Source organism: Rhamphochromis sp. 'chilingali' (assembly GCF_963969265.1).
Source record: "Rhamphochromis sp. 'chilingali' genome assembly, chromosome: 11".
Lineage (NCBI taxonomy): Eukaryota > Metazoa > Chordata > Actinopteri > Cichliformes > Cichlidae > Rhamphochromis > Rhamphochromis sp. 'chilingali'.
The window spans coordinates 15,613,460-15,635,216 of NC_137938.1; the positions used below are offsets into that span (position 1 = coordinate 15,613,460).

A 21,757-nucleotide genomic window follows, 5' to 3' on the forward strand; every position below is an offset into this window, starting at 1 on the left:
TTTCTTTCTTTCTTTCTTTCTTTCTTTTTTTTTTTTTTTTTTTTAAATAGGACGTGCTTGGAAACCACATCCTGATGGTGTAGGGAACATAGCTACTGATTTCCGTAAAAAGAGTTAATGAACAACATTTTTCTTTTTAATCAAGAATGTATTTTCAGTTTGATATCACTTTTTATTGCAGTCCCCAAATTACAGTATAACTGTTTTAGTAATTATAGACTACTGATCAATATTAATCATATGTTTAGGCATATCTAAGTACAGGAGAAGAAGATCAGAGGATACAGACTAAGTGGTTCCAGCTTTTATTCTGCTTTATTTGTGTACTTTTTATTATTACTGCTAACGCTGTGAGCTCTTTTAATTTCTAGGCTCTATGAGAATTTTATCCCTGCGTTCCCTTTGGTATTTACTGTTTCATGAGTACAATGAATATACTGTAACTGTAATGTGACGGCTATTTTCTTACATGTTTTATTTTCATTTTGAAATGTAGATTTATGGATTAAACTTTCTTTCTTTTTTTTTTCTTCAAAATTCATCTACTCCATGCTCAGTAAAATGTTTTTTCTCATAAATAAAAATGGAATTAAAAACAGTATGGTAAAACCAAATGTATGCACATACCATTTTGTGAGTAAATGCAATAAATGTAATTCTTTCTAACTGTAAGTTTCTGGAGAGACACACATTTGTACAACTTTTAGTGCATTTTGTTTAGTGTGGCTTGCTTTTTGACTCTGATTCCTGTATTAAAACAGCTGTGATATAAAATCAAAATCTGACAAAACAATTATATAACTCTCTTTTAAGTAAATTGATATCTGGATTGTATTATGAAATATATTCAGGCTTTTGATTGTGTCTTATGCAGTGCTGCTTGTATTATAGTCACATTAAACTCTGGCATTTCCTCGGTGGAGTTGTCTTATTCCATAAACAACACTTGCTCACATACATGAAATTTCACTGTGTTTATTCAAAAAGCGAATTCTTATGTCACACTGAGGCTTTATTTATAAAAGTAGCATTTTCTTAAGCCTCATTTATACCCCAAACCAACTCTCACCTTCTTGATTATCAGTGTATAACTCAAAGTGCCAAAAGAATGAAACCATGGAGCAGACCCACACCAGTTCAGATCCCTCCAGTTTGTTTTTTTAGATTACACAGTATAGAGAGTCCTGGCATCAAATCCACCCAGTGAACCCAATGACCAGTTTCTTTGCAATGATGTTTTCTATTGTAAATATGTAGCTTTTTCAAAGCAGTTCTATGTACAAAGATGCCAAATATCAATATAAAAACAGTAATTTAATCCCCTTTGAAACACCAAGTATATCCACAGGTGTGCAGCTGAAATAAAAATCACCCAAAGGACATTTTTTTATTGCTTTGAAAATCAGTACAAATAAGAGAAACGGCTCCTCTTAGCTTTAATGAAATTGCTAAGCCTAACAGTAAACAGAAGCAAACTGGGAATTTGATTTTCCTTTCTATGAGGTTGGATTGCTGAGGGTTCTGACAAATGGCAATTTTTGTTATCCCACCACTTTGGATCATCATGTGACCAATATCTTCAATGATCCCTTCACATTCTAGCATCAAGGCGAACATTTTGTGAAGTGACACTCATTATAATAAAGGTTATTAATCAAAAAATATCTGTGATAGTTTTTGTAGATCAAATAGCAGTGAAACGAGTGATATTGCCATCAACTTTCAGTTGCCCTTCGCATAAATTGTCTATTCAAAGTGTACAGAAAATAAACCCCACTCAGACTAATAAGTATCATGTTTGTGCAAGAAATCTCCTACCAGACATTTGACAGGTATGAGTTTACTCAGTTAATGCGTCTTCTTTTACAATATGGCAAAATCACAACACTTCCTCACCAGTGAGGTGGAAATATAGTTGAGTAAACTGCAAGCCCTGATTGTTGCTAGGTGCCCCCTGCAATCCACTTCTTTTTCACAGATGAGTTTGCATGTTTTGTAGTTGGCTGTTTCTAAGTATCTTAAATCCTAACTTCCAACTCAAGTGCATTGAGCCACTGTCTAGTTTTCCTGCCTTGGCTGCCAAATTGACACCAGTTGTTGCCTAAGTGTCTGTGAAGGTTCTCAGTCATCCAGGTCATCGTAGTCAAAGGAGCTTGCAAAGAAAAGCGTCTGGACTTCTTTAAGTTGCTTGAAGACGTTTCACCTCTCATCCGAGAAGCTTCTTCAGTTCTAAGGTCAAATGGTGGAGAGTCCCAGATATAAACCTAGTGGGAGTGACCCCCCACAGAGGGACAAAAGGACCCCCTGATGATCCTCTAATCGCCTGAGCCAAGGTGTGAAACTGGGTGTGGGTTCCAATCAGCCAGAGTTTCGGGTGTGTTCATTGTGAAACCTGGCCCCACCTTATCATGCGAATTCCTGAAATCAGATGGCCCAGGATGTGAGTGGGCGTTAAGGCGTCTGGGAAGGGATCTCAAAACTGGATTATAGATGGCAGAGAGTTGGTGTCGTAAACCACCGCCTCTGTTCAAAGATGGTCGCTCACAGTGGACATAGATGGCTTCTTTCACTCCTCTTTCAAACCATCTGTCCTCTCTGTCCAAAATGTGAACATTGGCATCCTCGAAAGAGTGTCCTTTATCCTTAAGATGCAGATGGACTGCTGAGTCTTGTCCTGTGGAGGTGGCTCTTCTGTGTTGTGCCATGCGCTTGTGAAGTGGATGTTTGGTCTCTCCAATGTAGAGGTCTGAGCATTCCTCATGGGAATGCTGAATGGGAAGCAGGTGCATGGTAAAGCTGAAGATCAGCCTTTACGGGCGTTAATAAGGAGGGGACAAAGCCAGGTGACTGGATCTGGAAGCAAATCTGAGGGCATCTGGTAGATAAATGGAGAATAGAAGGATGGAGGCTGGAGTTAAGAGCAGTGAGAGAAGAACCAAGACAGTTTAATATGCTGTCATTGGCAAACTGGTTGTTTTCGTTAGTCACCAGTAGCACTCCCAAATCTCTGATGAAAGCTCTGAGCTCTCGAGTTACTTTACAATTAACTCGGGTGCCAAGAAAAAGCAAAATGTAATATCTCCCCCTTTGCTGTCTTAATTTTAAAATCTTTTAAGAAAAGTCTTACAAAGATCTTCTCTAGAGGCTAATGAACATTTTATTCCATAGAAGGTGAACTTTCAGCTATAATGTCAAGGTAAAAGAAGATAATGTAACAGAGGCAAAAAGAGGCAGAGCCACACACACACACACACACACACACACACACACACACACACACACACACACACACACACACACACACACACACACAAATAAACTAATAAATTCATGTCCTTTTATGTAAATCTCAGCTCAAACATTCACAAGGAAAGCTTTCTTTTTTCTGCGTGATTTAAACACCGAGATGACAAAATCACTTTGTTGTGTGGTGTTTTGTTGGCATTAGACAAACTCTGAAATGTTTAATGCAAAGCACAAATTGTCAGAGTAACTGCTACTCCTGATTAAATATGCTGTCATGGAGAAAATAACTTGCTTACCAATTTATTCTCACACAGCAACACATTTTTACTCGTGGTTTAAATGTCTGTCTGACGATGATGTGGGTGTCTTGTCTCGGTGTAAGGCTGTCCTGAGTCACAGGGTGTAGTATGGTGAATGACTCCTCTTGCTCTTCCTTTGACTCATTCTTTCATTGTCTGTTTATGGACTCACCTGCACAGAGATGTGCACCTTAACGGAAGTAGCCGCTGCTGCCGGCCCCTGAGTTTACATGTGTGCTTATTGTCCAATATCGTTAATACATGCGCATGAATGCAACAGACGTCAGCGCCATTTATAAATCATCTTTGCCATTCATGTTTGCCTGCTTGAATGGCGTCTATTCAGGCAGCTGCAGCAACAGAAGAACTACAAACTCTTGTTGACGTCAAAGCGATCGTATTCCTGCCATAAAAGCATCTCTGCCTCTGATGCAAAAGAGTTGGGGTAAAATTGCGTGTGCAGCTTGGGATTAATGAGGTTCCCTTTCTTGAAGGTAAGCTATTATTGCTAATTTTACATTTGGATCCAAATCAAAATCAGCATCAAAGCCACATGTTGCTCCACACGACAAGGGGAAAAGAAACAAAAAAGACACCCTCACTTCATTTGGTAGAAAAACACATCAGTCAGTCAGTCGCTCAAAGATGCTGTTCACTCCATCCGAGCACAGACAGTGCAGCCTCATTTCCTTTGAATTGGCTTTTATCTAACTGACACTGATGGAGAGAGAAATTTGACTTCCCTGAGCAGCTGTGTGGACTGCAGAGAGGATATCAAAAAGTCAGCCAACGAAGAAGGTGTGGATTGCTCTGTTTCTCAATTTCATAGTGAATATGAGCTGCATTTAATCAATTTTTTTGTATTGTATTAGCACTAGAAATAGGTCAGCCCGGCGGCACGGTGACTAGCATTGTTGCCTGGGTTCAAGTTCACCGTCTTGCCGGGACCATTCTGTGTGGAGTTTGCATGCTCTCTCTGGTTACTCTGGCTTCCTCCAAAGCTGTCCAAAAGCACTCAGTGGGACTACGTCAATGCCCATAGATGTGAATGTGTGGGGCAGACTCGTGATCTGTCCAGGGTGTGCACCACATCTGGCTACTTCAGTAGGCACACCTGTTTAGCTGCTCTTTAACACAAATACCTAATCAGTCACATTGCAGCAAGTCAACATATTTAGTCTTATAGACGTGGTCAAGAATGATGTGCTGATGGGCTGCTTCAATCCAGGTTGTCATTACAACCAAAGTATGCAGAAGAGCACCTTTGAACAGTGGCAGAAGACCACACTGAGTTCCGCACTTGTCAGCTATGAAGAGGAAAAATGTTGCCTGGTCAGATGAATGTTAATTTTTGCTGCAACATTCGGGTGATAGGGTCATGTTGGTGTGAACAACATGAAAAGCATGGATCCATCCAGCCTAGTAAAAGTAGTTCAGGTTTCTGCTGGTAGTGTGTAATGGTGTGGGCCATATTTTCTTGGCACACTTTCATGCCCTTAGTACCAACTGAGCATCTTTCAAACACCACAGCGAACCTGAGTATTGTTGCTGACCATGTCCATTCCTTTATGACCACAGTGTACCCATAATCTGATGGCAGCTTCCAGCAGGTTAATGGACCATGTCACAGAGCTCACATCACCTCAAACTGGTTTCTTGAACATTACAATGAGATCACTGTAATCAATCTGAAGACAAAAGGAGTCCAACCCTGTACTAGCAGGGTGTGCTTAATAAAGACAGCGACTGCATCGTATCTGCTGAGAACTCTCTCTCTCTTTCTACACTTTTTGTGTTACAGTATCACGGTGTTTGCTGGAAGATGAGCTATGATGACTTTTTGCAGATTAGGTGGATATCACACTGTGAATATTTGTGCTCTTGTAATTATGAGTGATGCATGAGCAGTTGAAACTTGAACAGTGTGCAGCTTGTGTAAACCAGAATCAATTAAAGTAAGTGGTTTCCTTAGTTTAGAATAATAGCTTAATTCAACTGAAAACACAATGCATCTAAGGTCATCCAAATGAGTATCAGCAGTGGCATCCAATATCTACTTTTCTGCATATTTTGCTCTTGACAGTAGTAGAATATCACACATCGAGCGGGATCACCTTTCCTCCTGTGCCGGTGTGCTTTCAGGTCGCTGTGATCGCATAATACACCTGTACTTCAAAAATGGAGTGAAAAAACAATTACAACAGGTACATGTCTGTTCCCAGAAATGCATTAGGGAAACAGCATGGGCTTTCCCAAATGGACTGCATGGGCTGAGTCACTGACACGTAACACCAGAAAAATGCTATGAAGGCGCATGTGACCTATACAGCTTCAGAAGTGAAGAAGAAGAAAGTGAAAAGTAACTGCTAAGCTTTATTTCCGCTCCTGACAGAATTGAGAGTAAACGAGAGAAAACCTTCAAGGTTACGGGGGAATGAACCGCTCAGAACTGAAGGCACTGAAAACACTGGCGATGATTTCAGCTTGATTAGGGAAACAATAGCATTTTTATTTTTGACAAGTTGCCCATTTCAGCCAATTCGATTTTTATAATAGATGCCAGTAAACTGAAAAGTGATTGTTTCCACTTTGTTCAAGGTCATCTTTCAAGTATGTTTTAGACAATTTACAATAGAGAGACTGCTCGTAACACTTGAAAATCATATATGTTGAGGGTCTCTGAGCTGAACACATGGCATCTTTGAATGCCATCTGTACACTCTTGATCCATCAAAGCAAATTGGCCATTGTGTATTCGGGGCAGGCTTTGTGCTCATTGCCACAAAGGCTGAAGAGATCCCTGATGATGGAGTTAATTCCCTCTCCTTCACTCCTCTGCTGAGACATCAGCTATTACAAATCACCCTGAATGGAACACATACTGTATCTGCGGGCAAACAGGCTGGAATAATAAGGTGCTGATAATACCTGAAGCATAATAATGACCACAGACTTCTCTGCAGCACCATTCAATAAAGTTATGTAATAGACTTTTTTTCCTCTCAGTATTACATAATTAATAAGAGATGATGACTTCCCCATAGTCATTACTTTGCTACTAATGCCTCCTAAACTGTGATCTGCAATCATTAAGTGAAAGCTAAATTATAGGTGTTGCGCTTAAAAGAAAAAAAAAAGAGAAAAGAAAGCCTATCAGTGCAATGGTGCCAAGTGTAAAGCCAGAGGTATGCATCTGTTACTTAGTGTCTGTTACTTAGTGTCTGAGATGCTGTAGTTTCTAGGTGCTTCCACTTTACATTAAAAATGAAATATCTACAAGGGAAGGGAAGAATTTTCCCAAACTTGCTGAAACAGTGACATCCAAACCATTCTTTCACAAATGTTTTTAAAGGCAGGTATGGCTAGGTGCTGTGGCAGTGGGAGTGAAAACATCTGAATTCAAAGACTTTTCAGGTCTACATTTTAAGTAATCCATTTAAAAAAAAAAAAACGGTTTGTGACAAAACATCCGCGAAATGAACTGTTTGCATCAGCCTCAGCTGTACAGTGTGGGAGTAAGAAGGTTAACAGCCTTTTAAATATCAGCATGTTAGCACTGCACTTGTGAGCACGCTGTGCCCAAGAGTCTACCAGTTACTAAATACTAAAGAGTCCACTTAATTTTTTTTCCAGCTTGCACTGAGTGATGACTTAGTTGCTCAATGAAGACAGGAAAAATAAAATTGTTTTTGCGACTTGTAATTAATGCAAAATCACAAACTTTTTATCCATTTTGGCCTTTTATTTGTTTTTAGGAATCTGACACAACTTGGCTTTATGTTTGCTGTCGCCCCCCAAAACATAAACTTGATGGTTTGATTATTGTGAATGATCAGTAATGATGAGTTAAGTTGGCGACCGAGGTAAAAGTGTTCTTTCACCTTGAGTACAGGGCAAAGACTTTGCAGTCTGGGATTATTTGCTTGTGAGATCAGGCAGGTGTCAACTTCTGAGAACTCTTATGTTGTCACGACTACCAGCCCCTGCTTAACATCTCACTGCTATCCAAGCACTCTGTAGTTTCATATAATCTCTATTATTATCACTATCAGCTAAGAGCTTTTCGTATGCACTTACAGCAAGGTAAAAGATGACGGAGAAGCGTCAATAACTGAAGGTCAAGCAGACCGCATCACACTCCTTATTCTTTCGCTGTTTCTTAATGCACATGTCAGATAAATCTTCACAAGAATTCCAATAGCCTGGCACACCTGCATCTGAGCAAACAGAGAACTCAGTACTCTTTCACTATTTAAATATGAAGATCTATCTTAAGAATGCTATGAATGGGGACGTAACGGTAAGAATAAAAACATTCCCAAATGTGGAATTATAACAAATGATTTTGCTCTGCATTTGCTAATTATGCTCTTGCACTTTATCTCTTTTTTGGCAGGTGGTGTTCTTCAAGTACGCACTTTTTAGTTCTGATGCAAACCTGCGGCTTAGTTATAGTGATATTTATGTCCCTGTGCAAAACAAGCAGTCCTTAGAAATAGTTCTCCAGGCTTCTTGAAGGACATTTACCTCTCTTTGGATGTTGGCTGCTTTTCATTCCTTTACAAAGCCTCCACTGTGTTTTACAGAAGGCTGTAGAAACTCACTGTAGTAGACTTGTCACAACTGATTTTCAGTCCAGTTCTTGAGTAATTTGGCATACCTCAGCCTTTTCTGTGTTTCCCCTCCTGAAGAATGGCTTCCAGAGACAATTTTGCTTCAAAGAACAGATCATCTGAACATTCAGCCCCTAAACATATTTTTTCTGTTCACGAATGCAATAACTGTGATTATGAAATCGTGATCAAAAATAATGTGCTTTTTAATATTTTTAAGTGTTTTTGTAAAACAATAATTATATTTTAGCATTAAAAATGCAACAGGATTTTGGTAATTACCAGTGCTGTTAATGATTTGTATATCTACATAGAGATATATAAATATTTATGCTGTAGAAACAAACTCATAAAAAGCCAAAACATTCAACAGAAAAACAGCAATAAAAGAAACAGTTATGTATGCCAATTATTTTTTTTAATACAAAATTTAAAAAAAATTAAATTAAAAACATTTATTTAATTCCACAACAGAGCAGCAATTTGAGTGTAACAGTTATTCCAGCATTGGTTTAGGGATATTATTAAAAACCCAGTCATTGACAGAATCACTATAAAAATAAAACACTTTTTAATAGGGGTGCAACGATATTCGTATCAATATTGAACCGTTCGATACAGTGCTTTCGGTTCGGTACGCATATGTATCGAACAATACAACATTTGTAATTTATTTTATCAACGTTCCTTCTGACGATGCTGTCTGTGTTGAGTGCTCAGTGAATCTGCGTTCGACTACTCCGCCTAGGCTGCACTGTCGAGCGCAGATCCACTGAGCGCTCAACACAGACAGCATCGTCAGAAGGAAGAGCGCAGGGCAAGCTAGCAAGACAGAAGTTAAGCTCTCCTTGCAACATGGACCTCCCCCACCCTCATTCAGATCTGGCATTTGGAATTATTTTGGTTTTCATGTGACGTATGACCCTGAAGGTAAGCGAGTCATGGACGAAAGTAAAACAGTATGTTGGATGTGCCATGCAATGCTCAATTACATGGGTGGGAACTAGTGTGTTAGCGCAGTTAGCTCGTTAACGTGTTGGCCGTCTAGCCCCATGCACGGGGCGATCGGCGGTAGCTCGTTAACGGAGATTTGCCGTTTTGTGGCGTTAAGGTCATTTCAACGAGATTAACCTGAAAGCACTAGTGGGAACACAACGAATATGACTGCACATTTACGCCGACATCATCCTAGTGCAAAGACAAAAACAACAAGCATGCTACTAACTTTAGCCGAGTCATTTAGACAGCTGTTAGCACATGATTCTCCTTATGCTGCTGAGAATATAGCCCAGAAGAAGCGGATAGTATAGCTTTTATTTTGGAAAGAGACGTTTCTCTGTAATAAACTCTCTTTTCCAAAGATGAGTGATTCCTCAATCAGATACAGGGCTCGCAATATCGCTAGCCCGACGTCCTGGGGCTAGCGATTTTTTCAGTCGGGCTACCAAAATCTATCTCTTCCCTGCCCGTCGGGCTATTGTAGGAAAAATATATGTCAATGCTTTTGCATTCTTTCAGAAATGTAGCTGGGTAATTATGTTATTGGCATCGGTGAGCCACTGTCAATATGTGACATATTGAAATCGCGTTTGAATTTGCGCTTGTTTTTTTGCTTTCACTTTGCAATCGTGCGAACTGTGTATAGAGAGCGACAGCACTGATCTGTGAGTGATGATAATTTGTGCACCAATTCCTCTGACATCGTCTTATTAATCGTTAGCTTACTATGCAAACATGACAAGTGAAATCTCCCGCAGCAAGCTTAAACATGTGAGAGGTTGATCGCGCAGAGAATCGCTGAGCTTATGTGAGTCCGTGTGTAAAAGCAGCAGGATATATATATTTTAGTTCTGCTGAGCCAAATAAGACAGGTCAGGGTGAAGAAGTGACAGCCAAAGAAAAGCTTACCACAAAACGGAGAAGTTATGACAAATCAGACTATAAGGCAAAAAGAAAGTGCAGCTTTATGGTTTCATGGACAAAATAATTTCTGTGGCTGCGATATGACGAGCTAAATAACCAGGGCTGCACATAAGTGGTCCGCAGGTGCGCATTCGCTGTCAAAATAAAAAACACGCACAAGGGTTAGGGTTAAATTTAAAAACTGTACTTTTGAGTTAAAATATATATTTATAATTTTAATAAATGACAAATTAAAAAGGCATGAACATTTTTTTTGTATCGAAAAAATATCGAACTGTGACACCAAAGTATCGAACCGAACCGTGAATTTTGTGTATCGTTGCACCCCTACTTTTTAAGTCTAAGATTAAAAAAAACCAAAACAACCTGACTGAATAGAAGACATACAAAAAACACAAATAAGCATTTAAACGTGAAAGAACGGCATTTGAAGCACTGAAATATGTACCAATCAACAAAACAGTTCTTATATACAGAATAAAACCAACAAGCTAAGATATGAAATGAATTCTCTACAGCGCAGTGTTGGACTCCAGTACAGAGGGTTTACAGAGAAAGGGATGTATCAATTAAATACATACACTACTACAAGTGTATATACTGTAAGTCTATGATTTTCATCTGGACTGTGTAGTTTTCCCCAAATGTGTCAACATTTATGTTGTTACAAATGAAATTTATAACTAGAGCATCACATTTCTGTAAAAATGCCACATACACTAACTGACCACTTTATTAGGTACACCTTGTTAGTACCAGGTTTCCCTCCAGATCTGCCTTAATTTTTGGTGGCAGAGTGAACAAGATGTTTGAAACATTCCTAAATGATTTTGGTTCATATTGACATAATAGAATCACACAGGTGCTGCAGGTTTGTTGGCTGTATATCTATGATGCCAATCTCCCTTTCCACCAGTACAGTGAACTCACTATCATGTTTAACAAACAAGTTTGAGACTTGTGCCATGTTGCATTATTGTCCTAGCAGCAGCCATTAGAAGATGGATACACTGGGGTCATAAAGGGTTTGACATGGTCAGCAACAATACTCAATACAGCAACAAGAGGCCCAAAGTGTGCCAAGAAAATATGCCCCACATTAATAAACCAGCAAGGCAGGATGACTCAGCGCTTTCATGACATTCATGTCAAAATGCACAGCAGACTCAGACTCAACAGACCAGACGGAGGGTTTCCAGTCTTCAATTGTTCAAGTTGGTTAGGCCATGTGAATTGTATTTTTGGTTTCCTGTTCTTAGTTCACATGAGTGACTAGAGATGTTCTCCTTTTTGAACCACTCTATTGTAACTCACGAGATGGCTGTGTGGGAAAATCCCAGTAGATCAGTTTCTGAAATACTAAGACTAGCCCGTCTGGTGATGATAACCATGGCACATTCAAAGATGCCTAAATGCACTCAGCTGGCCGTGAGAATGCCATCTCAATCATACCCGCATTAACAAGCAGCTGAACAAGCGTACCTAATAAAGTGACCAGTGAGGATATGTTCCCTTTCTAGGCAAACTCTTGATATGTTCATCATTAAGTAAAGGTCTACCTGATCAAAGTAAAAACGATTAAGCTGCCTAAATTCAAATTTATGATGATTATTCTAAGAAATTATTATTAAAAAACGAAACGCAGCAGTGCATTGTTGAGTCAGCATCATTAATTACATCTGAATATTCGGAGCACCAAGAATATTTTGATACAATATAATTGTCTACCAATCTTTCAAGACCACTTGAATTTCATCTATAAAATTTACCAAATGTTAACATCTGATAACCTGTTAATACTTTTGTAGTGCATTTTACTACTGTTGCTACTTGCATTTTCAGCTGTTTTGGATCTTTGTAACCATACAAAGTACCAGTTAATGAAATCTAAGAAAAAAACAAATCACGATTAATAACTCTTTAGGTGTAAGTGGATCATAGTTTAGTTCAAGTTTCTTATTAAAACAGAAGCGTGGTAAGTTCACCCCCTGCATTTGCTGCATGAAGCATTTGCTTCCGTTTAGAAAATGACCTATTAAGAGGAAAATCTCTTATAATCCTTCTATAACTTGAGTGAACAGGCTCTTTAATTCATCATCCTTGTTTACCATCGGCTGCAAGGACTAATTTTTTTTTTTTAGTAAAAATTGTAGTGGTTAATGAAGAGCGCTGTAATTGTGGTGAGAACACCATTATAGCCTCACTCCTCATTTTGCAACTCTGAGGTTAAGATGTGTAAATGTTTTAGTGGTAGCAGATCATGCCCTGAAACTCCAGCTTCTTTGAAAAGGCTGGAAGGGTTTCTTGATGCTGAAGAACATAAGATTAGGTTTGAGTCGTGGGGTTTTCTCGGGTATGACAGCAGCTTTGCTTTCTTCAGTGGGAAATCGACTATGGTAGACTTCAGGGTAGGACTTCTGAAACTGCAATGATGGGAAATGTTATTTTACAGTATACACACCCTATAAGAAAACCGACATTGTTTTGGATTTTAAATTCACATTCCTTCTAGACCTTAATTTGATTAAAATTCAAGAGAAATGTCATGATACTAGTATTTAGTACCACAGCCATACCACTCAAATAAATATATTCTGACTTAGATCTGCAAACAAAGGCACACATTATTTATTATGTGATAGACTAAAGGTAATGTTTGACTCGATGAGCGGCACAAAGCCTTTATTTATTTACTTTATTAGTGTACGGTTAGCCTCAGTAAAGGTTATATATAGGGCATTGACATCTATACAAAAGCTATAGAATCATTTCATTTAAAAAATTGTGTCAAAATCAAAAGATTAAACCTACTACGAGTTCTGAATACATATCCTATCTTTATGAATTTAAGTTAAAGTTGAGGTGTTACCTTATTTTTTGCTAACAGCTCTGTGACATCAGCTGCTTTTAGTTGTATATAACTTGTCCCTGATCATCTGACCAGGATGCAAAATATGATCAGACACAGAGAAGTACCAACAGACCTGTTCCTGCACCTGACAGTGCCATGTTGTTTCACATTAGCATCCTCTCCAGTACTTACTGCATCTATGGCAACAAGAGTACTACAGGAAAACGAATAGAGTGCAATCACATCTTTCACGGTCTCTGGAGCGAATTGATTCTGACGCATTCCTAAAATTCAAATGGCTTTTACATAAATGCTTGTAATTTGTTGTTTGAGAGCAGCTTGGCTTTCCCCTCAAAATCTAATGAGACAGATCCAGTTGAATCTAGCTCTAATGACATCCTTGGTGTGTAGGCATACCTGTTTTAGTCTTTTCCTCTTGTCTTTAGCGGGGAGTTCTTTGTCTGCAATCAGGCCTTCTAGCAACTGCTGCAGCGGGGTCTGAGTGCCTATCACCCTCTGCTCCTCGCACTCCACCCTGCTGATCTGCTTGTAGAAAGCTGGAGATGCACTGAAATCTGTATCAGCCCCTGCATATTTGATCTGATGGAAGACACAAAGACACAGCAATACATTAAAAAATGTTTATAGTTATAACAGTGTGGGACAGAGGCCCATTGATGGAGTAAAAGATAATAATGAATTTGGGCCTTCATCTGATGTTGAACATGTACCATCAATATAGTCTTCATGTACTAAAGTACGAGCCAAAATTAATCATATACACACCTAATATGAATCAACTGTGTGCACACACTTATAAGTGAAGCCCCTCATCATCAAACCAAGCCGATCAAGAGCGCAGGGACAAAGTTTTACAGAAAACTGTCCCGCAAGGTCTGTCTCTGTCACACAAGTGGCTCCTCTCTTTGTTCAATGATCAGCTTGAAACTGCTTTTCAATTTCCCTCACACAGTGCTTGATAAAAAAACAGCTGTGGCCATTCTAATCACTAGTATAAGCTGTAAACCCCATCAAGATGAAAAATAAATCACTCATTTCTTGTGTTGCCTTTGTTCCCTTCTGTTTAAATCTTCAAATTAAATCGGTTGGGCTCTGGTTAATATAACACTAAACTTAATTTCAATTTCATTGTGACTGAATGTGTACCAACCTGTGCTCTTTTGAGGTGGGACAGATGCTCTTCAACTTGGCAACGCAGCTTGGCAGGCACCTGGAAGATGGTGTTGTGATGCTCCATCATGAAAGTCACCAATTTGGTGGCAAGTAACTCATCCAAGTCCATGTCGTCTGCTGAGCCAAGAACGCACTGAGAGAACATCTGCACCATCTAGACAGACACCACAGTGAGAGTTGGATAAGGGGGTCACTGCCAGTGAAAGTATGCTGCTTACGCTACAGCAATATTGAAGATTTATCAAATATGTTAAGCACCCATCATAAATCCAAAGTAATAAACATCTTTGTGAAAGTTATATTGGGTGAATTTTGCATGCAGGCAGTGTTAAAGACACAGATTTTTTGGGTTCATTATCTTGCTAAGATGAAGACTTAATAAAGTGATACACTACTATACGGAGTTATAAAATAAAAACGATATAATACCCTTTTTCATTAAGTTTTTAACTGGCTTCACTTGCAGCATGTTGTTATGAAGAGTGTTTTATAAAAATCTTAAATCTATAAAATCTTTATATGTGAGAGGTCTAATGTGCCTGGGGGTTGTTGCAAAGTAAGACAAAATAATCATTATAATGACTGCACTGAAAAACACTGAACTTGTGGAAATAATACACCCACATCAACCTCCCTGAAATCCCCCAGAACTCCCCCACTCTCACTGAAAAGCAGCTATTAAGCAGCCAGACTTTCTACAGTCCATTTCCATGTTTATAGGCCTATCACAAAAAAAGTGTTGTATATCTACCACATATGCAATTTTGAGTCTTTTTAACTTCTTTTATTCCCTTTCGTTATTAAGAATAAAGGACTGTCCAAATCCCTGACAATATTGCACTATAGTCCATTTACTCTTTACTCTTTTCAGGTAACAATGATTCTGCACAAACTGTGTTTCTAAAGAGCTTCACTCTCTTCATCCCTTTTCCTGGTACCACACAGGAAGCTATGGGAGAATGTATTCTCCTTACCATAATTCATCACAGCCTGACAAAAATATAGGTTTCTTTCTACTTTTACACATTTCAAGATCAAAGCTGTCAAATAGTCAATTCCAGAATTCCAACCAAACATGTTTTAATCATTTCAAAATTCTAATTGCAAATGCATGATTTTTTTCTTCAACTATATTAGGCAATATACCAAATGTACCAGAATCATTTGACAAGAAGGAATGGTAGAGGCAACTGTAGGCGATGGACAAAAGCCAGTAAGCAAATTGTAACAAAGTGCATTCTGAAAAGAAAATGTGCAGCGTAAAAATGAAAACCTCAGACTTACCCAAGTAACTCAAAAATATGCATCAGTGTGAGTTATTAAAATGTTGTTACAATGTTCACGCTCATATAACAGTTTTACAGTTATATGAATTATCACAGTTGTATCTGTTTTATTACAACATGAGCTGGCACTCTGTGCAATATTATATAGAAATATCTATAAAAGAGTGTGTTGAAATAAAGTGTTTTTACACATGAACTAGCAAAATCAGTTACATAGACTTTATAGCGGGGAGCTAGCACATTAAGGAACATTTAATGTCCTGATCTGATGGAGTCAGCTATTTTCATTCTTTCATGTACCTCTGTCAGTGATATACTAGTACAGTTAGGGGCTCAGTGCGTGCATGAAAAAGACTATACCTCCATTTGCTTGATTTATATTAGCAGTTGGAAGTTGAGGTACATGTATCAACGAATCTATGGTTGACATATATGGTTATAACCTTTATGAAAATAGAGTTATCTGCTGGACTATTAAATTTCCATTATGTAACAGGCTCATTTGTCCTCCTATAATATATGAATACTGATTTAAGAGCTTTTACTAAAACAATGGACTTAGTTAACCTGCCGAAATGGTACAAAGTGAAATAAATAAATTGTAGGATTATGTACCAGTGTGCGGGTAGCAATCGTGTCATTAAGTGGAGGAAGCTGGGGATTCTGACAGACTCGGGCCATGAGACGCAATAAAAGCTGGAGGCGTCTTCGGTTGGGTGGCGGCAGAAGGAGACAGCTTACTTGAAGAGCCTCACTGGCTGCCTCCTGCACTGGCAGCAAACCTGCAGTGATATAGTAAAAGATAAGTCCAGCACTGGAAGGGTAAACTTAGAGGTTAGCAAAACAAACACCAGAAAACAGCAGTGCAAAAACACTGTAGTGAATCCACGTTGTGAGGCACTCACTGAGAATGTTGACAAATACTTCATACAGATGAAAAGTCAGCAGGGGTTCTTTAAGTCTCTGGTAGTAGTCTGCTACTGTTCTTAGAACATCCCTCTCGAAACCTGGGTACACTGGCTGTTTGCTTTCATTGCCATTAGGCCCTGAGAAAGAAAACAAAGACAGATTTATGGCTTTTCACAAGGAACAGTGGAGGAAAGTTAAATACACACACAGGCTTTGTAAAAAGACCCCTAAAAATGACAAGTGCTTATGGCACTAAAAGCCCAGAGAGAAATATCACCTGTCAGAAACTCATTAACAATATAAAATAAAATGAAAGTGAAATCCATTGTACAGAATGATTCTTCTTCAATCTTACTTATGGCAGTCACACACACACAATGAACCAGTCCCAAGGTAAAGCTGCTTTTTCCTTTCGTTCTCTCTCTCTTGCTCTTGCTCTTTTTTTTTTTTTTTTTTAAAACAAGAATTATTTAAGGTCAACAGAAAATGTATACTTACAGTTAGCAAGGCATTTCATTGCAGTTACCACCCAGTAGGGCATGTCCTCTAGAAATGCAAACAGAATAGGTGAATTATAATCATACAGCAAGTTTCAACAACAAAAAAAGCAATAGTTCTGGGAACCAATGCAGCATACCAGCTTTGTTCTCCAATACAACTATGCCTGCTTTATTGACACTGAACACATTGTGAACAATGTGCTTGCCATTGACATGCGCTGGGTTCAAAACGCCATCCAGTGTCTTCAGACCCAGCACTCGCTGCAAACTAAAACAGGATTAGAATTAAACCTCCATACAGCACAAACAATGGAAGTGATGAACAGGTAATGTACAATAGTTACATACTGTGCCACTGTCATTGACTTCCAGATGTGATCCACTTGTTTTGATGTTATCTCCTTCCTGCGTATAAGCTTGCATTCATGCACATCTCCAATAGCAACGCTGTGCCTTTTATTCCACAAATCTGAAGTCTGATTAAAAAGGAAAATGAAAAAGTTACTTTCAAAGTTAAATTGAGTAAGCACTGTGAAAGGAACCCATGAAACTGTGCTACAATCAAACAAAAGCTATACTTACTAACTTAAGTTTAACTTCATGTCAGGGGTCTGTTAATGAAAACTGAATCCAACCATAGATGTTCATAAAGTAAGTTACGTGCAATAATTAGAAATGACACAGGGAATAATTATTGTACCTGTTTACTGATATTTATTTAACATTCATTTTTGTTTGTTTGTGATGCCAGCTTCAAGACACCTTCTGTATGTTACACCAGTGCTGTATATATAAATATCTATAGCACTGATGTAACATACAGGAGGTGTCTTGAAGCTGGAGAGAAACAGGATGTATAAAAATGAAAGCACAGTTGGGCTAGAACATTTCTTTCTCACCAGGACAGCAGACTTCACGGGTACAAAGTTCTCCTGCTGAGGCAGCTCCTCATAGTCATCCCAGCGGATGAGTCTGGGCAAGTCACTGCAGTCTTTTATTACAGGCCTTGCTGGAAAAGACTTGAGTGGAGACAGTGTTGGGAACCTGGAGAGACAGTCAATAGTACTGGGCTCAGTTAAAGAGGTAAAGAGATGCACTTGCTAAACAGAGATGAACTGTATTGTGGAAATGCATCAGTGATGTCTTCTAATATAAAATAAAGAAACAAACCAAAAACAAAGAAGCTATGCAGGATGACAGAGGAGCACCTGTACAAATGGCCATTGTCCTCAAAGTCCTCTGTCCCATGGCGGCCTTTGACATCTTCAATCACATGGGCCTTGAGGAACTTTCTAAGCAGCTGCAGGGTCTGGTAGCGGGTTACCTCAGGACCAAAGTTGTGATTGTCCCTCAGAAGATTATGCAGATAATCCACAGCCTCGGTTCCCGTGAAGCTGCAGTCATAGCAGCGAAAGTGTGCCCAATGCCTTCTAAGTGGCATGCCACCACGAAAAAGTCTGATAGTTTCATTCCACTGCATAACAGCAAAACAAAGAATGTGGTGAGAAACGCTGAAGAGTGATATTATCTGATATTTAACAACAAAAATGTAACAGCAAGTCTTTTTGATGACAAATTGAAAAAAATAAGTTTAGTCTAAAACACAGGCTAACATCATTCATGGAATACATTAATGTGATAACAGCATTTTATGCATTCACCAAGTTCAAGTGCTCACGGACACTTCAATACTGTTTTTAGTTATGCTTTTATACGATGTTGCCACAGCAGAACATCTGCATGCATGATGCCCATTAGTTACTTTAAGATGGCAGTATCAGCCATACACAAGCATGTATTTAAATAGCAAATGAAGAACAGACACTGATATGGTTAACTTTCTACAGTCCATTTCCATGTTTATAGGCCCTGCTCTGAAACTACTCTAACAACTCCATTATCCTCCTGTTAGGGGAAAAAAAAAAAAAAAAGATTTACTTATCAAAAATAAATAAAACACTATCTCATCATCGTGTTTTGGGATGCATTACCATCATTGTGTTACACTGTGTAGATGTGTGGGAGAAAAATAAAAGGCTTTGAGCTTAGATAAAAGCAGAGAGAGAACAAGAAAGAGGGAGGGAGAGAGAATTAGGCGACACAAGGTCTTTAATACCTGGAAGAATCCCTGCAAATAGAAACCTTTGCCCTGGCTGGTCTCAATCATGAAAAAGGTTTAAAGTAAAGGAAAAGACAGAAAATCTTAAAAAACGAAAGCCAATAAGCTCGCCTGCAGACTGTTTGAAAGAGAGACATCAAAAAAGAAACTGGTGAAGGAAGAATGCTTCTGCAGCAGGTGGAAAGCTAGCTGACAGTTTCTAGAAATTCTTTTTGCAGAAGAATTAAAATAAACAAACAAAAAACAAAAACTATACGATTCCATTGTGTATTTGTGGCCTGTCGATAAATGAGAATGAATTTCAATTAAAAAAATGATCCAAATACCCCATGGCAGAAATCTGATTTACAAGAGTTAAATCAAAGAGCCAGCAGCCTGGATGTCATTGAGTAAACAGGCCAAGGCTAGTAAAAGCCTTCCACTGTGTTCAAACTCAAAAAGGTTTTTCTCTGCAACCCTGGAAAACTTTGATTTTTCATCGCACTTTAGTGGTCTTTTCTGACTCAGCTATGTCAAAGAAAATAACAGGTGTACATGAAATTAATGACAGCTCAACTTCATTTGTCTGCTTCTGTTTCAGTGCCCTGCTTTTAATGGGGAGGCACACTGAGGTGGGCGTTTGAACAGAAGTAAGAACCGAGGGGTTAAAACTGTGTGCTGTGTGCTCCCAAAACAGTGGATATTTTAAAATACTTGTTTTGGACTTTGGGCGTAAAAAGTGATGACATTAAATGGCCTGCATTTGTATAGCGCTTTTCTAGTCCCTAAGGACCCCAAAGCGCTTCACACTACATTCAGTCATTCACCCATTCACACACACACATTCACACACTGGCGATGGCAAGCTACATTGTAGCCACAGCTGTCCTGGGGCGCACTGACAGAGGCGAACAGAGATTAACAGCAAACTGTGTTGTGTATCGAGCTCTTACACGAAATAAAGAGTGCCGAGTGTGTTTGTGATAAGTAACTACATTTAATATGCAAATTCACTATATCTATGTGTACTTAGTTTTAATTTAGCCTCACTCTAAACAGGCTTGTAAACGCTTATAAAACTAACTGATAACGCGAGAGCTGTTTATTAGTTCAATTTACGACTCGGTTACATTTGTAAGAACGCAGTTCTTTTAAATAGTTAAGCCACACACGAAAAACTACCTAGTCTCTCCATTTACATTAAGTTAAAGCATTCCAACGTAACGTGCTTTAGTTCACAACACTCACCAGTTTCGTCGCCCTGTATGGACCCGGTCCAATAACTTGGTTTTCCATTGTAATAGTAAAAACCCCGCTTCACTTGGACACCGACATGGACACAGTTTTCTTTTTTTTTTCTTTTAAGCTTGTCAAAAACTTAAGTAGAAGAAGAGTCTCAGCAGAAACGTTGCAGGCAACTTTGAATCTCGTGCGTCACATCAGTTCTACAACGTGATTAGCCAGCGGTATGATCACGTGACCAATTGTAGCAAAGCGTTTATAAATAAATGTGGCATCGCAACATTTTCCCTGCCCCCCAAAAACCCCCGACACAGCCACTTAGGTTTGATAAGAGGAGAATAGGACTATTTTTTAGAGTATTTGTTTATCTTCTCTCTAAAAACATTTGTCAATTAAATTTTAACTACATGATTTGCTTATAAAACTTTTGTGTCACCTCAAGACGACCACCTCGATTAATTACGGAACTATTACTACTATTGGTGAGTAACTGATTGTAACAGTTGCCATGCTACTTGCTTGCTACTTATCCCCCAAAATTGTATATTGAATGTACACGAACTCGGGAAAGACAAGCAATTTTAGATAATTATGAAACACATACTGTTTAACTTCACACAATATTTTCTCCTGTGTAGCGTTGAAAAATAACGCTAGGAAAGAAAAACAACGACCATTTGTCTGTATATACTGCTACATTATTTATTTAAATTTATTTTATTCCTTGTCCACCTGTCCTACTTCTTGAGACAATGTCCCATATTACTGGTTCTGCAGAACATTAACTTTTCTAAAGTTTGGCTTTTTGGAACTTTTTTCTTATTTTTTATTTTAGTCAAATTAAGTTTAGCTGGTCTAATGCTGTTCCCAAAGAGTGAACGTTACCAAAAAGTTAGAAGCTTTGCAGATTTTAATGAATATGATGGACATTGCCACAAAATAAAATTAAATAAAACAAAGTGTATATATTGAGATATGTTTTGTTTTTGCTGGTGTCATTTTTCAATTTCGCACAGTAAAAAAATGTGGTGTGAAGTGAAATAGTATGTGTGTTTTTGTCATAATTGTCTAGAAATTGCAAGTCTATGGACGCCTCCCTGCTGAATTCTGAATCTTACACTGAACAGCAGCTGAAATAACAGTGAAATAACAGAGAATGCAAGAGTATATATAGACCATCACATGGGAACATGAAACTAAACTTCAGTTTCCTTTTATTCTTTATGTATTTATATAGCAAGATGTTTGAAAAAGTTCAAATATAATACATTTACTACTTCCCAACATTGTTAACATGTCCTGCTTGCCACACACAAACACAGTGTTTGAGTTTGTGGGGATCTGGTCACCCTAACTGGTACATTTGGTGTTTCCAGTTAGCCTATTGGGAATTCAATAGCAGCAAAAATGTATAATACTCCATGTATTTTGGGGAGTTTGCTAATGCATTGCTTGAAGGTCAATAAGATCTTAATACTTAAGACAAGCTGGTGGCACAGTTATTTATCCAAAACCATGCTACAGCTTTTGGGATACACTGAAGGCTTGTCATGGAGCCATAAAGGAGATTAAAGAGGATGAAGAAAAGTGTTAATA

General features: G+C 38.5%; 1 protein-coding gene across 2 annotated transcripts; it reads right to left on the reverse strand.

Annotated features, from left to right (window-relative positions):
• Positions 1-1,326: 1,326 nt before the first annotated feature.
• Positions 1,327-20,350, reverse strand: LOC308405141 (DEP domain-containing protein 1B-like). Of its 2 annotated transcripts, none has more exons than XM_080895584.1 (11): positions 20,168-20,350; positions 18,030-18,295; positions 17,721-17,865; positions 17,170-17,297; positions 16,959-17,089; positions 16,820-16,867; positions 16,318-16,458; positions 16,028-16,194; positions 14,104-14,280; positions 13,350-13,532; positions 1,327-2,875 (listed from the first exon to the last, which is right to left on the reverse strand). In XM_080895584.1, the coding sequence occupies exons 1-11, from the start codon at positions 20,213-20,215 to the stop codon at positions 2,804-2,806; spliced, it is 1,506 nt and encodes a 501-aa protein (XP_080751710.1). In that variant the 5' UTR covers positions 20,216-20,350; the 3' UTR covers positions 1,327-2,803. The 2 variants fall into 2 exon arrangements, with proteins under 2 accessions (XP_080751710.1, XP_080751709.1); XM_080895583.1 differs by lacking the exon at positions 1,327-2,875 and adding an exon at positions 8,524-12,504.
• Positions 20,351-21,757: the final 1,407 nt, after the last annotated feature.

Coding starts and splice junctions, on each gene's coding strand:
- LOC308405141 (XM_080895583.1), bottom strand. CDS start 20,215: ATGGAAAACCAAGTTATTGGACCGGGTCCATACAGGGCGACGAAACTG. Junction 17,090..17,169: donor AAGTCAATGACAGTGGCACA/GTATGTAACTAT, acceptor ATCCTGTTTTAG/TTTGCAGCGAGTGCTGGGTC. Junction 14,281..16,027: donor CGATTGCTACCCGCACACTG/GTACATAATCCT, acceptor GTGTCTGTCTAG/ATGGTGCAGATGTTCTCTCA.